The 14,937-nt window shown below is 35.6% G+C and overlaps 2 protein-coding genes and 5 non-coding genes across 11 annotated transcripts; all 7 read left to right on the top strand.

Moving 5' to 3' along the window:
* The first annotated feature begins 383 nt into the window (after nt 1-383).
* LOC120257524 (60S ribosomal protein L17-like) lies at nt 384-3,538 on the top strand. Of its 3 annotated transcripts, none has more exons than XR_005535705.1 (6): nt 384-485; nt 573-609; nt 789-829; nt 2,826-2,909; nt 3,017-3,127; nt 3,209-3,538. XR_005535705.1 is itself a non-coding variant. In XM_039264989.1 (6 exons), the coding sequence occupies exons 1-5, from the start codon at nt 483-485 to the stop codon at nt 3,018-3,020; spliced, it is 273 nt and encodes a 90-aa protein (XP_039120923.1). In that variant the 5' UTR covers nt 384-482; the 3' UTR covers nt 3,021-3,127; nt 3,209-3,538. The 3 variants fall into 3 exon arrangements, 1 of the variants encoding a protein (XP_039120923.1); XR_005535706.1 differs by having other exon boundaries at nt 2,813-2,909; XM_039264989.1 differs by having other exon boundaries at nt 2,722-2,909.
* On the top strand, nt 1,240-1,369 carry LOC120257530. Its single transcript, XR_005535709.1, has one exon. It is a non-coding gene; the product is annotated as a small nucleolar RNA snoR74 (small nucleolar RNA).
* LOC120257533 lies at nt 1,715-1,845 on the top strand. The gene has a single exon (XR_005535712.1). It is a non-coding gene; the product is annotated as a small nucleolar RNA snoR74 (small nucleolar RNA).
* LOC120257532 lies at nt 1,883-2,013 on the top strand. The gene has a single exon (XR_005535711.1). It is a non-coding gene; the product is annotated as a small nucleolar RNA snoR74 (small nucleolar RNA).
* LOC120257531 lies at nt 2,056-2,180 on the top strand. The gene has a single exon (XR_005535710.1). It is a non-coding gene; the product is annotated as a small nucleolar RNA snoR74 (small nucleolar RNA).
* LOC120257529 lies at nt 2,225-2,352 on the top strand. Its single transcript, XR_005535708.1, has one exon. It is a non-coding gene; the product is annotated as a small nucleolar RNA snoR74 (small nucleolar RNA).
* Nucleotides 3,539-4,189: 651 nt separating the features above from the next.
* Nucleotides 4,190-14,889, top strand: LOC120257505 (uncharacterized RNA methyltransferase pc1998). Of its 3 annotated transcripts, none has more exons than XR_005535702.1 (16): nt 4,190-4,400; nt 4,480-4,706; nt 5,180-5,224; nt 5,306-5,373; nt 7,757-7,811; nt 7,933-8,012; nt 8,116-8,199; nt 9,871-9,984; nt 10,545-10,663; nt 10,761-10,878; nt 10,991-11,124; nt 11,313-11,466; nt 11,975-12,054; nt 12,633-12,779; nt 12,972-13,053; nt 14,394-14,889. XR_005535702.1 is itself a non-coding variant. In XM_039264961.1 (14 exons), the coding sequence occupies exons 1-14, from the start codon at nt 4,240-4,242 to the stop codon at nt 12,709-12,711; spliced, it is 1,518 nt and encodes a 505-aa protein (XP_039120895.1). In that variant the 5' UTR covers nt 4,190-4,239; the 3' UTR covers nt 12,712-12,900. The 3 variants fall into 3 exon arrangements, 1 of the variants encoding a protein (XP_039120895.1); XR_005535701.1 differs by having other exon boundaries at nt 12,633-12,833; XM_039264961.1 differs by lacking the exons at nt 12,972-13,053; nt 14,394-14,889 and having other exon boundaries at nt 12,633-12,900.
* The last annotated feature ends 48 nt before the right edge of the window (nt 14,890-14,937 follow it).

The raw sequence follows: 14,937 nt of genomic DNA, 5'->3' as shown, positions 1-14,937 counted from the left end.
GCTTTTGGTCAAGCTATTTTACTATAAATGTTGATTGCTATAAATCAACAATCAACATTTATTAAAAAAGAAATATTTTAATTGATATAATGAAATCAAATTTTGATCAATGTCAGATAAAAGTTTTCTCCAAAAAAAAAATTCAAACACATTCCAAAATATTAAGCAAGTTTTAAATTAATTGAGATAAATGACGAGGAAAACACGTTCCAAATAGATTTTATTCTATTAAATATATTTATTTAAACAATTTAAATTTTGTGAAAATAAAAGTACTGGTAATTTGGTGTTGAGTTAAAAAAAAACGTGGCTAAAGTTTGAAAAATTATTATATTATTATTCTGGTTTTTTAAATTAGAGCGCTATTCAACAATGAGCTAGGGTTTCTCTGGGTCTTCCTTTCTATATAAACCTCTGCGTATTCCCTTTTCGCAAGCGGTGGAGCTCCAATCTGCGTCGCCGCAGTTCGCCTAGCAGCCGCCATGGTTCTCTCCTCCTCCTCCTTCTCCGTTTTTGTGCATCGTTTGTCCGATTTCCAGTGTTCGATGTCGTGAATTCCTCTACCTCTGCAGGTGAAGTGCTTGAGGGAATCCGAGAATCCCACCAACTGTAAGCTCTCCATTCTCTTCCTGCTTCTGCTTTCTAGATCTATGGGTTTTTATTGTCTTTGTTTTCGGATCGAAACCCCGCCATGTGGCCTCCGATGATGAAGCGTTTATGATTTCTTTTTCTTTTTCTTTTTTTTTTGTGGTTTTGATGATTCTGAGTTTTGGTTCACGAATTTGCAGCCTCGAAAGCCATGGGCCGTGGTCTCAGGGCTCACTTCAAGGTATGTTCTTGTTTTGCTTTTTTTTTCTCATTCAGATGTTATTGTACTAGCCTTTGTAAAACTAGATTTGTTAGTTTAGGTTTCAGCCAGACAGAAGATTGAAATAGTATGATTTTGTTCTCGCTCTTCATGCTTTACGTGTCATTAATTATCAATGAAAATTAAATCAGCCCATTTTGGCATGGGTGGAACTGAATGTTAATATATATGGATTTTTTAACCTAAATATATATATAAAAAAATTATTGGTCTGTTGTTTCCATCAATGGTTGTCTGATGATTCAGGGAGATTGATGTCATTATGATTTGGTGAACCTTTCAAGACTTTGGTGATGATAAGAGGTTCGGTAACAGTGGTGCAATGATGCATATGGATAAAATGAGTTTATAATATTTTTTTCATTTACCTGGAAAAAGCAGGGTTCAATTGTGTTTGTCAATTGGTCTCTCATAAACTCCAGGAAAATCATGTGCATTGTTATTGGGTGAACCTATGTCGATTTCACAATGATAAAAGGTTCAGTAAATGATGAAACATAAAAGTAAAATTTGGATTTTCTAGTATTTTGTTTACGTGCATTGTCCAGTGCATTTTTCCTGCAGCATGGTACAACACTGTCTGGCATTCTTTTCTCTGTTAGAGCAGTAGAGCTCTATTGTAGATCACAGGGACTCTTTTTCCAATTTTTACAGGGTATAGGTATCCATGATTTTTTGTTAGCACCCTAACAAGGGAAAGATATGTGAATAATTTTGCAATTTTCATTTAATGAAGCATTGACTGCCTAAGGGAACCAGATATATTTTTTCCTCTGCTCTTAGTTGCACTACCATTCTGTGTCAGATAGGGCATGATGCTTGAGAACACACTTTGCTTTACCCTGGAAAAAAGCAGGGTTCTATTGCATTTTCCAGTAGCTCTCTCCGAATCTCTGGGGAAATTATGTGCATTGTTAGTGGGTGAACCACTATTGATTATCTCAACGGTAAACAGCTTGGTAAATGATGATAGATAAATATAATTTTTGGTTTGAGAAATGTTTTTTTAACCTGGAAAAAGCAGTGGCCTGTTGTATTTATCGATTGGCCTCTCGTAAGGTCCAGGAATATCAGGTTCATTGTTATTGGGTGAACCTCTTTCGATTATCTCAATGGTAAAAGGTTCAGTAAATGATGATACAATAAGACAATCTCAGTTTGAGGATTTTTTTTTTTATAATATCTGGAAAAAAGCAGTGGCCTGTTGTATTTATCGATAGGCCTCTCGTAAGCTCCAGGAATATCAGGTTCATTGTTATTGGGTGAACCTCTTTCGATTATGGTAAAAGGTTCAGTAAATGATGATACAATAAAACAATCTCAGTTTGAGTGATTTTTTTTTTTTTTTAAACCTGGAAAAAAGCAGTGGCCTGTTGTATTTATCGATAGGCCTCTCGTAAGCTTCAGGAAAATCATGTACATTGTTATTGGGTGAACCTTTGTTCTTTTCAATGATTGAAGGTTCAGTAAATGATGGTACATTTTTATAATAAGGTTTTGATGTGTCCCTACTAATATACTCTCCAAGGTATTTATTTGAATAAAACCTCCTCCAAATGCTTGTGCCCTACACATAAGAGTGGTGACAGATTTTGATTTTGTGTTCATTTAATAAATCATATCCTCTTTATTGTACAAAATATTGACATGTTTTTGTGGCCTTGTGGAAATAAGCCATTCGAGCATAATACTGTGGGTACTAATTTGACTAGCCACAATTAGTAAACTTCATTTACATTATGAATGAGTTTAGGTTTTGTATGGGTCTGTATTTGTTCTTTTATTTTATCAAAATATGATATTGTCTTACCATGTCTATCCCATGTTGCCTGTATGCTGCTTCTCTTCAATAGAACACCCGGGGTAGAGCTGTTGTAATAGGGAAGCTGCCTCTTTTGAAAGCTAAAAGGTATTTTGATGATGTGATAGCTTACGAACAAGCAGTTTCCTCCACTAGGTATTGCAGAGGCGTGGGTTGTACTGCTCTGGCTAAAAATCATCATCCAAATGGACTGCGGTGCTGGCCTGTAAAATCTACCAGGTTCATCTTATATTTACTCAAAAATGCTGAAAGTAACCAGATGTAGAAAGTCCTGTCTTTATCTCTTTCTGCATTATATAATCATTTTGCATTATGTTAAATGGCAGGTGACAGGTTTGGATGTGGACACCCTATACATATGTAACATATCCCACATCCACGTGAATCAGCCCAGAAGCAGAGGGGCCGAACATGTAGGGCTCATGGCAGAATTAATTGTAAGTTTGGCATTGATGCATGATTTTTTGCTTCGCTGATGCATTTATAGGATATATAATGACTGAACTTTGTTATGACAGCTTATATGTCATCCCCCTGCCATATTGAATTACCCTTGTCTGAGAAGGAAGAGCCTGTCAAGAAAGATGTGACTTTTGACTCATTTGCGATTGCTTGCGAATTTGTTGGAACTTTAGTACCATCCTTTGGTGGGCTCAATTGCCAGTTTTGTTGTATCATGCATCTCAAATGTAGTACATATCACTTGCTTCCTAAACAATAAATCTGTAATGAATTGATTGTTCTGTTGTGTCTAAACCAATGCAAAATGCTGTAGCATATTTGTGTAACATTGTTCGGTGAGTATTCAGGCTCATAGTTTTCATTCATAAAGTCTAAAGTTTAATCAAGTATTACTAAGAAATCATGTTTGTACTGGAGATCTTAGTCTGGCGATGTGCTTAAGGCTAAGTGTCTCTCATCTTTTTGCAGCCTGATACTCAGCTTGCGCCCTGGAAAGACGAAGAAATCAACTCAGGCTTTTCACAGTGGTACATCATCATGAGTGGCTAGGAAGCTTTCAAGATGATCTTCGCTCTTTTAATTTCTTTTTTTTTTTAGTTTATTTTATTATAAATACCGAAAGAGTTTTGATCTTACCTCTTTACACACCTGAGCTGGATGGTGCTTAAACGCAGCATATTACAAATGAACACTGGATTCTGTGTCCAGTTTCCATGACACCGTTATAATTAGGACTTCCTTGTAACAATCATTTTGTACCTAGATATGAGGTCATTTGATAATCAACTGATATAATTTTTTAATGTCATGGTTCACTCAAGTAAAGCATGTCGCGACAACTTGTGGTGTTGCCACAAAATACCAAGAATAAAAAAAAATATTGGGTATAGTGGTTGAGTTAAAAGACACTTGTATCTCCTATACAGTGTACACTACTCATTCCCCACACCGTTGTATGTAGGGAACTATCGGATCTAAAAAAAGATCCGACCCGATAACAACCCAATCTTATTCTTTGCCACATTGGAAAAATTATCTTCATAATTCTGGCATCTCTCGCTCGATCGCGCGCGCGCGGTGTACCCGAATGGCACTCTCTCTCCGTCTCCCTTCACTGATCACGGCCGGCGTCGCATCCCGCCGTCGTCCACCGCCTCCGCTCTCACGTACCAACCCTAACCAAAAATCCCTCCTTCAAGGAACTTCCTCCTCTGGCAACGCCGCGCTTCAGTGCGAGCATTTCCAATCGTATGGGAATTGCTGAATCCTTTTTATTTTTATTTTTTGCTAAAAATTTGTCTTGCTTTTTCATGGCGAACTTTTCTAGGTGCTCGGGTTGCTCGCATGAATTTGCTCTGGATCGGCCTTCGGTACTGCAAGAAGTGAACAGTTTCTTCGAGGAGCACGGTGTGCAGGATTTCAGCTTCGAGAACGGTCGTCTGTGGGGATGGCGATGCCGTGCTAAGCTCGCCGTCCGAGGCTCGCCGGATAGTCCGCTCATTGGGCTCTATCAAGAGGGCTCTCATAATGTGGTAGATATTCCCCTCTGCAAAGGTCAGCAAGATAATGCCTTTTTTTAATGGTTGATTGGCAAATAAATATGCAAGTGCTTGTTTGAAACAAAATATGCCCTAGAGTTGGAATCATTTTTATGGGTGGTTTTCTATGATAAAGCAAAATGGTTTAATCTTTCAAGCATGGCAACTGAAAATCTAATGATGAGCATTGTCCTCTGGCTTTCTTGTTAAATATGGCACTTTTGGACATAAATGGTTAACATTATCGGGATTAATGAAATTGCCCAAGATCATGTCAAGACTATCTACTTGTATCTGTCTGTGGTTGAAGTTCACAGGAAAGTCATGTTGTTAACATTATCTTTTATTCAGTAAATCAGTTTGTCTGAGTACTTGTTTCCATCTTTAGTGTTAAGGGTTGTTTTGTTGAAGGGCATCAAAATTTATGAAAAATAGCTGATCTTATAAATTTTCTTTTTATGGCATAAGTTATTCGGGTTTTCTTTGCAGCCCATCATCCAAATATCAATGCAGCAGTTAATCTCTTAAAACAAGGCAAGTTCTAAACCCCTTTTTTAGTTATTCTGTGTGACAAGTTTCTTCTTTGAAACTCACATATTCTCTTTATTTAGTTAGGTATTACGACTTTGAATATTCAGCCATATGATGAAGATTCAGGATTTGGTGAACTGCGATATGCGCAGGTTAGTGCCTTCTTCGGGTGTAAAACTTCTTAGCTTCGTTAGTCTAAGATCAATGGTAATCAGGCATTGCCCAAATCATTGAGTTTTGTTACCATTGTCAAGAACTGACATCATATTTTTCTATGATAGACACACACACACACACACACACACACACACACATCATGGTATTAACACTTTTATATTGTTCTAATGATGTGGTAACATCGAAATTTCCTCTTTTACTTGAACAAATTGAACCAACCATTTAGACAAACTCTAAGTGAAGCATGTTAAACATTTGTTGATCATGATTTGATTTTCATGCCAACTCTTTGTACTCTATGAAGCTTGTCACAACTCAAATATTTTGGCACAAAAAATTATTTGGTTACAATGCGCTTTTCCTTATTAGTTTGATTTGGTTGTTTGAAGCCTATGAAGAACAATCTGTGTTCTAGCTATGCTTTGCAGTGTTTCCCTTGTTCATTTGAATATGGAGTGAAAGGAAGGATTACAAGTATAAAAATGAAAGGCCAAAGATCTGCATTTTATATTATTAAAAATGGTATTGGGAGAAATGCATATGTGCTTTGCTTCCCCTTTGATGCTTCATATATTCAGATTTTAAACCTTGTTTCTTGAAGGAAATGTTTAATGGGGGAAATAAAAATGTAGCTTATGTGAATTTTCTTGGATTTTAAAGAGTCTTATAAGGGAAATGCATTGTAACTACTCTCACATAATTAATGGTACAAGGTGTGGAGGATGTAAAAAGATTCTAAAATGTGTCTGTATTCACTGCACACTTCCTTAATAGCACTTCAAACAGATAATGAAATATAGCAACCACTGACCATCTAACTTAGTTGTCAAATTGAAAACCACCTATACATACAATAAAAGAATGGGAGGGTATATATTGTACTGCCTTGTAGTGAAATTTGGTTTATTTCTTTAGGGCTGGTTTTTTAAATTGCAAAACGGGTCCCCTATATAGAGTACTGGGAACATAGAATTTTTGCAATTCCCTTTCGCTTTGTCATTCCTTATTTTGTTTTATGAGAACAAATATGTGATGGGTACCTAAAATTGATCATGCTTGATTTGGATCAAGACCATCTCAAACCCCAAGTCAATTATGCATGCAAAATACAACTGCCTCAAGGGTGAAAAATTGTGCCATAAAGATTACTTAAACTATTTTAAATTCTTATTGTCTGTTGATTTATGTTGTCCCACCTTTCCTTGGTCATTAGCTAAATGAACTTCTTCCAAACTTCAACTCTTGTAAGCATATGCAATGCTTTACTATGACCTTTGAGTTCATTCTGCTGTGCAACTAAAATTTATTCTTGACCCAAGCTTTTGTTTCAATTTCATCTTAATTAATTGGAGAGTTACTTTTACATGCAGAAAACATAATTACAAATATTGGGAAAAGATCTATTCTTAAACACTTAACCATAAATTCTTCATCATTTTTTGTACCCTAATGCTATGGCTATTGGCACATGATCCTTGACTATTGGATTTAGATGAACTGTCCTTTTTAATTTGGTTGCAATAGCAAGATACTAGGCTTTTGTTCTATGATCATAACTATGTGATGCACACCAAATTGTTCTTGATCTGAATCCATTTTATTTCCACTAATTTAAGGTTAGTTTGCACGAAGAATTCATGATCAGAACCACAGGAAAAATTTCATCTGAAAATACTGTAAATATTTGGTATTTTGTTTGTGCAATTTTTTGTCTCTCTAACCTCACATGCTTTCCAGCTTCATCCATGAACCTCTGATGGCTGTATTCTTAGTTCTTATCATTTTGGTTCAGGTTTACAAGGTGTAATTCTGATACCCACTATATATAGTAATAGTGGCTAATACAGCTGATATTTTGCATCAGTTAACATGATAAAGTTGGCTTGTAAGACTTCATTTGTCAGTTATGTTTGGTTAGTTCAATGCATCTAGAACGCATAGGACCCTTCTATATGTGAACCATATATTTGGTTAAGTTCTTATTACAAGAATAAGGGTGAGTTGAAGATAGATTTGCCTCGGTGAGTTATCTCTAGTCAGCTGGCTCAATATCTTTCAGCAGGATTAAACTTAACTCCTCTTTTTATTTGTGTGTGTGTGTGTGTGATGTTGAGTATAGGAATGTTGTTCTGTTCAGGGGAACCTCTTCCAAAATCGCAGGTCTAAGATGTATATTGTCATAGTGACAAATTTACCTTTTTAAAGCTTGGAAAGTGGATTTCAATGTAAAGAGCATACATCAATGCTTTATGTTTGTATTGGTATCAATAATTTATGGTGTAGTTGATAGCTTCATATCCAAGTTAATAGCTAGAATGTTGTTTGTCTCATTGTCTTTTCGTTATGTGGTGTTTGCAGATGGCTGTTACCACACGTAACACATCTCTCCCTTTAGCAGAACGGTATCTAAAAGGTTAAGAAATGCCAGTATGGTGGTGTTGTTGTTGCTCTCACCCCTTCTCCATATGATACTGGTTGATATGAATGCTAGTAATTTCTTAGCTGCTAGAAAAATTCATACTCTTCTTTTACAGGGAAAGTGCAAGTTTCATTGGTTTGGAATTCTAGAAATGAACAATCACAGAATGCTGAGAAGTTGAATTCCTTGATGGAAGTAAGTTATGACCAAACTTAGTTGGGCAGACGTCATTTTGCACAAAATGGTAGTTGCGTAAATTTAAAAGATCCCTTTGATATGTGGCCTTTCTGCTTTGCAGTTCTTGTGGAAAAATGGTGGACCAAACAGCAACGCTCATTTAATCCATTCCATATGGGTTAACTTTCAGACCTCAAGCACTAATGTAAGATTAATGTACAAGTTTTATTTTAATTCCTGCAATGTTTCTTTTTGGATGTGCTACTTTGGTAGGTAGCAACTTTTTTATTTGTTAAGGCTTTCTGCTGAATTTATGCTCTATTTGTCTAACTGAATTAGCTTGATCATGAAATTTTCTTTTATGTACAATGCTGACTTATCATGTTTTTACAGTATATATTAAGCCCTTTTCCACATCATCTAATTTGTTTATGGAGAATTTTGCTTTAATCAGTTCTAGGGTAAATTAGGAAGAGTCTGCCTATTAGAACACTTTAGTCCCTGAAAAATCTACAATTTAGTCCTCTAGAAAATTTTCATTTAACGGGCCCGTTATTGCATTTGTTAACATCCTCCTAAAAGTTCCAAATTTGCCTGTATAGCAGATAAAGGCTTCCGCATGAGGCTTTATTAGCGTAATAAATTGAAAAGTGAGCAAATTCCAAAAATACCAGACTATACCCCTAAAAGAACCTTTTCAGTAATGAAGATATTGCTAAATCTTATTTGGAGCAATATGATTATCTTAAATTCAAAAAGGTTACTTGCAGAGAAAGAGGCCTAAATAGGAAATGGGATCTTCCTCACCAATCAGGGAGATTGCTTATGAGGTTAGTGTTAAATATGTTGGAGATCATGATTTTAGGTTAGTTTTTATTTACATTAAGACATGATGTCTTACTACAATTATGGTGTTCTATGTTAGGAGTTATGCTTTGTATTTATCTTAGGTTTATAAACAGATGAATTACTGTTGTAAGAAGGAAGTTTAGATTTGATGATTAATGAATGAAGTAGTTGTTTGGTTTCTATTATTTCTATGATTTTTTTTGTACTATATTTTCCACATTTTTTTCTTTTGTTATTTTGGTGTTGCTCTTTAAACTATTTAGAGAAGATTGCGCCTCTTCGTTGATTCTTATCTTTGATATTGGGTTTTATTTAGATAGTTTGTCTTTTAAATCCTATAGACAGGTCTTTCAGAGATTAAAGCTTGTTTTGCCCACTCCACATTTCATCAAGAGATCCTTTATAAGCATAAATGAGGTTTGGTTATGAATAGTAGATGGGAAAAAAATGGGCTGTAACATCAATTGTATTAGAAAAATTCAAATTTCATATACACATTATTATTTCTTGGGATCATATGTGAAAATCCCGTGAAGTGTAATGTTGTAGTAGTTATGGAAGTCTTAAATAATTTGAATAGGATTTTCAGTTTTCTGATATGAAGACAGTTAAAAGATAATCCCAACAGCAAGTATTTGTCCAAAATAAAGTTGGTTTACAAAATAAAGAGGAAAGCAAATCTTCTTTTTTTTTTGTTGTTGTGAATTTGAACTATTTAACTGTAAGCAATGCTCTCATACAGTCATACCTGAAAGAGTGGTTATGATGAAATTGCAATATGGAGTTACTTGCCAGTTAATAAAAACAACTGTGGAATTTGCCTGGTACTTGTGCTTGTCATAGCATAACCTTCTTTTCAAATGGTGATCATCTATTATGAGTAATCCAATTAAAGGATTTGTACTGTACCTTTTTCATGCTATTGATTTTTCAGAGAAATTTTCTTTTCATGAAAGAGACTGATGTATATGTTGGTCCATTGCAATTAATTTTTGTGCATCATCTAAAAGATCCTGCCTGCAAGCAGATAATTTTTGGAAATAGGTGGAGACATTTTTTGGGGGAAAGGGATTTCTGGGAACATGTTGGTGGGGTTGATATCTCCTTGGACCCATCAAGTTTTGGTCAGGCAAATACACAGGTAACAGTGATTTTCAGTTGCTTATCTATTGTCAGGATAATGATGAATGGAGAAGGTAACAGGGAAACACATTTATACTTTGATATACACATTTAAGCATCAAGCCATGCATGAGTGTCAGATACTAACCTGTTCTAGCCTATCTTCTACTTATCCATCATGTGACGAAAGAACTCTTGGTATACTACTTCACTGTCAGTCCATTTATACTGTGAAATTATATTCTTCAGATCTTCTATGTGTGGTCTATATTTGGTGACTATACCAGCGTACCCCTATATAAACATTATGATTTAAGCAATGTAACCTGTCAAAGTGTAATTACAGCCTTGGTGAATAGTCAGTTACTGCATTACTCTTATTAAATACTTTTTGCAATTGCAAGCATCACTAGTTATAATTGAACACAACTTTGTTGAAGTTTCAATCATCAATCTGGAGTTCTAGATTAGCGCAACAAAGATAGTGCACAACTAGCTCCATTCTGCCATGTGGTTCAATAAATTTCGTTGCCTGAATATGACTCCATTGCCTCGTTGAATTTATGATGTCAATTGCAGGCTTTTGATTCCTTACTGAGAAAATTGCAAAAGTATGTTCCCTATGGGTCATCTGTTACTGATTTATATGCTGGGGCTGGTATTATTGGATTATCTATAGCTTCAATAAGGAAATGCAGGCAAGTGCTAAGGATTTTCTTGTCATATAACCATTTTGTATCTGAAAGGTATTGTGCCAATAAACATTAGTGTATAGCTCTGATTTCTCTCTTGCAGGTCAGTCAAATGTGTTGAGATCAATAAAGAATCTAAACAATCTTTTGAGAAGTCATTGAGCCGTTTACTGAAGAGTGTGGATGGTAGCATCAGTTGGCATAACACAGATGCATCAATTGTATGAACTCAATTCTCAAGTTTTTTGGAAAACTCTCATTGTGGGTAGGGTATAGCTTTTCCACAAAATGGTGAACCATTAAAATGTTTTTAAATGTTCATTATCATCACAGGAACCCCTTCATTGGCTGGAGGGATCAGATGTTGTTGTTGTTGATCCTCCGAGAAAAGGTTTGGACCCCTCTCTTGTTGCTGCATTAAAGGCTGCCGCATGTTTCAGTGGGAAAACTTCTAAGTCAGCTCAAAGGTAAAGGCCTCTGGTTTGTTTCTCATTATTTTTAAAAATGATCATCGTCCACTATTTTCGAAAAATTGCCTTTGTATGAAGGTTTTAGACACGGTTGTTAGTTTGATCCCCCTGCATCTGATGTTATTTTCTGCTTTGGATTGACTTCTGAATGAATTTGTATTACTTGGGTCTTTGCTTTGAACCAGTTCTGTTCTGAAGGTGAAAGAAGAAAAGAGGCCATGGATTTTAAGAGCAAGGAAAGCTGCAGTTCAAATGGACAGCAAAACAGCCTGTGATAGAAGTGAAACATGGCCTCAAACACTTATCTATATAAGCTGTGGATGGGAAAGCTTCAAAGAGGTAAAAGTTTCATGTATTCTTAATAACATGTTATAGATATCATAATATATATGTTGTTTTCTGGAAAATATTTGTCTGATCAGAAAATTCTCGGATGCCACTTCACCTCTTGCTAGACTTGTGATTATTTCAAAGCCTCATTTGATTGGGTAATAACTTGGCATAACCTGGGTTATCCTAGGTTAATTGTTTTTGCGAAATTTAATTAATGAAATCATTAATTATTATTAAAAATTAATAGTTATTAGTTAGAATTAGCCACTAAACAGAATAATTCAACTTGGATGTAAACATATTTGTTCAAATTAGCAGTAATCAGTCAAAACTCATAATGACTTGGATTAACTTGAAGTCATGGTTTTTAAATAAGTACAAAAGCAAATTTCAATATCTTTATGCCAACTTATTTGCTCATTTTTATTTCAATTTTTCCGTAGTAATATTTTAGATCAATTTATGTTTTTCATTTTTTTTTCATTAATCTCTAACAAGAGTGAGCGTTTAACAGGACTGCAAATCTTTGTTGGCTGATAAGTCTTGGCATTTAGAGAAAGCCCATGCTTTCAATTTTTTCCCGGGCACAGACAGGTAAATTTTTCTAATTGGCTGACATGCTTTTCAAATTTGTTTACAGATAAAAGGCAAGTAGTCTTCAACTTCCCATTCAGATGGTCTTGCATATGATGAACATTTCTAGGCTTTCCTGCATCACTGCATGAACCTTTGTAAATAAGTCACCCAAGTGTTTCACTGAAGAGAAAAACTTGCTTTTGACTAAAACATCAACTGATCAACTGTGAAAATAGGCATGCCTCTGAATTGCCTGACTAACTTCAAGTTATCTGTGCTACATAAATTCAAATGATTTTATATTGAACCATGTGTGTGAATTTTTTTTATCCATTGAGTGTACTTTTTTGCATCTTATTTAGCTATGGCATCCTTTCAGTAGTATTTATATTCAGTTGGCTGTTCTGAGAACAGGGAGCTAAGAGAACACAATTTCAATTGGATTGTTTCCTTAGATCTGAAGTTTGTATTATTTTCTATGAAATTAGGAGTCTTGCAATAAGTCCACTCGACTTGATGTTCTAGCATATTATGCAGCATTAAACAAAGAATATAATGCCTTGCTGAAAATTTAATTTGATGAAACATGTTTGCAGCATTGAAGTTCTAGCTGTGTTTAAGTGCGGTCCCCGAGTAGCTCAGAAGAAGAAAAAAGGGAAAAAGAAGACTTCATAGGTCAAGGCAACTCAGGGAATTCAGTTGTGTTTGAAAAGAAATTCTCATGCTGACTTGATGATGGCAAGGTAGTTCGCTTTCTCTTGATTTGAAGGAATGTAGAGTTAAACTGTAATGGACAGGTATATGCTGGACAATGACGCTGTTAATCATCTACATCATAAATTAATTTGAGAGCAAGTTTTTTCAGTAAGAAACTCTGCTACTTAAGGTATTCATCATGTTAATTCTAAATTATGATGTGGTTTTGGGTTTTACAGTGTTCAATCTGATGTGTATCAAAATTCAAGATGTTAACAAGACAAGAATGGTCCATCACCATGTCCCAGTACGATGTAAAATGTGAGAGCTGCTATATGTTAAGCTTCATTTATTGTTTTCATTTTGATTATTTATTTATTTATTTTCTAACAATATATATGAATGTTGCACAACCGCAAGCGCACGGTTTTTGCCAAGTAGTAAATAAGTATCGATCCCACGAGGACCAAGTGTAATTACCAACCTATTGCAACAAGAGGTTATCTAGACAATTAAAAAGATAGGATTTAGGAATAACAAGAAGCAGGGAATGAAACACAATCAGGGCTGAAGGGACACAGGGCTGCGGATCGTACTTCAGGCTAATATAAACTTAGGTTTGGGAACTCACCACAAGGTATAATATGAACGATGTGTTGGATCTAGGTTATAATTGGGTAGATCTCTTGAAGGGCATTAATCCTAAACTACTTGTCACTCTCTTTCAAGAGATAACAAGTTAGATCTTGATTAGGCTACCTCCTACTTTCGTGGTAGATAAACCTCTTCAAAACCTGATTAAGTACAGTGATTAAGGCAAAGACCCTCAAGAATTACCTTTCGGTATATTCAGGGTGATTAAAGAGGTTCCAAGACCCAAGTTAACTTCTCAGCCAACCTAGATCTCTAAGATAGCAAGCAATGCTTTCACAATCACAAGCTGTGTACTCAAATCAGAAATCAGCTCAAGAAATCTACCATTAAGCATAAAAGATCCATACAAAAGTGTCAACACATCATACACAAAACACCTTGGGTTAATCCCAAACCTAAGAAAAGTTCTACTCACACACCATCTTAGTTACAAAGAAAAAGATAGAAAGAGAAGAAAGTCTGCAGAAAGCAACACAACAAGCTGAGAGAACTCCCTATGATGTCTACAAGGTTTGATCTTCAATTTCCAGCTCTCCTTCCTTCTTCAACCCTCTCCAGGTCTTCAGATCTTCCTTCTTCCCTTTCCAGCCGCCAGCCCCTTTTCCTGATCTTTTCCCCTCTACTTAGAGCCCCTTTATGGTCCTTTTTATAGCCAAAAGGTAAAAGCTGGGCCCCAGTCACTTTATGGACCACAGGTACTCGCAGACCACAGATAGGCTGTGTTTCTTCCCAGTCTCCAGGTTTCTCAGCCAATTCCAGCTTCCTACAATGAAAACAACTAGAAAAAGTAGATTGTACAAGGAGAAAGGGATATGACCATAAAAACTAGGAAAAATGCATGAATACTAGCTAAATGCATGATGTTTATAATGCAATTTATATGTGCAACAATGAACATGCTTGAAACATGTGAGAGAACATCAACGGCAAACACTTTTGACCAGTCTCTTGTTTGTGTGTGTGTGTAATCTATTAATCCGTTGCTTCTATTATTATTGTTTTTGTAGGGTACAGATTGAAGCAAAAAAAGTCTTAATCTTGGAGGCACGTCTCTGGCATGAGATGGTTTAGAGTTTTGAGTGGTAGAATTGAAGGGCTGGCATAAAAACTTTGAGCACTGTGATCTTATTAAGTAATTGTATGATTGATGCTTGCCTCTTGTAAAATCAAGGTGAATAGTTTCTGTTTTAGGTTGAACTGAGCCCACCAAGTGTTTGGTTCCCATTTAAAAATGATATCAGTGAGTTTGTTTTTAGTCATTTCAACTTATAAAATATTCCAAATTTGATGAATTTGCACCAGTAACCTTGCATTTCCACAGGAAATTCTTACCTTAAGTTCGGGGTAAAAGAACCGACATTTGGGAAACCCCTGTAAAAACGCCAATGCTAATGTCTGTGAACTCATCCTTGGTTTCTATACAAACCGAGTCTTTGACATTATAGTGAAGTGGATTTTGAAGTCATTAACATATCATGTGACATCAAGATGTTGATGCAAGTAGCAGCCTCTACCATCATGATTCAAGGGCCCTACATGGCTTCAAGAATA

The sequence above is a fragment of the Dioscorea cayenensis genome, unplaced genomic scaffold, assembly GCF_009730915.1.
Source record: "Dioscorea cayenensis subsp. rotundata cultivar TDr96_F1 unplaced genomic scaffold, TDr96_F1_v2_PseudoChromosome.rev07_lg8_w22 25.fasta BLBR01002168.1, whole genome shotgun sequence".
Classification (NCBI taxonomy): Eukaryota; Viridiplantae; Streptophyta; class Magnoliopsida; order Dioscoreales; family Dioscoreaceae; genus Dioscorea; species Dioscorea cayenensis.
Note: the sequence above shows the minus strand (reverse complement) of the source record. Positions and strands in the feature narration are given on the sequence as shown.

Excerpts from the sequence above, each read along its gene's own strand:
- LOC120257524 (XM_039264989.1), top strand. Across the intron at positions 610-788 it reads ATCCGAGAATCCCACCAACT|CCTCGAAAGCCATGGGCCGT; the intron begins GTAAGCTCTCCA and ends ACGAATTTGCAG. Across the intron at positions 830-2,721 it reads GTCTCAGGGCTCACTTCAAG|AACACCCGGGGTAGAGCTGT; the intron begins GTATGTTCTTGT and ends TCTCTTCAATAG.
- LOC120257505 (XM_039264961.1), top strand. The coding sequence starts at position 4,240 with ATGGCACTCTCTCTCCGTCTCCCTTCACTGATCACGGCCGGCGTCGCA. Across the intron at positions 4,707-5,179 it reads AGATATTCCCCTCTGCAAAG|CCCATCATCCAAATATCAAT; the intron begins GTCAGCAAGATA and ends TTTTCTTTGCAG. Across the intron at positions 7,812-7,932 it reads AGCAGAACGGTATCTAAAAG|GGAAAGTGCAAGTTTCATTG; the intron begins GTTAAGAAATGC and ends CTTCTTTTACAG.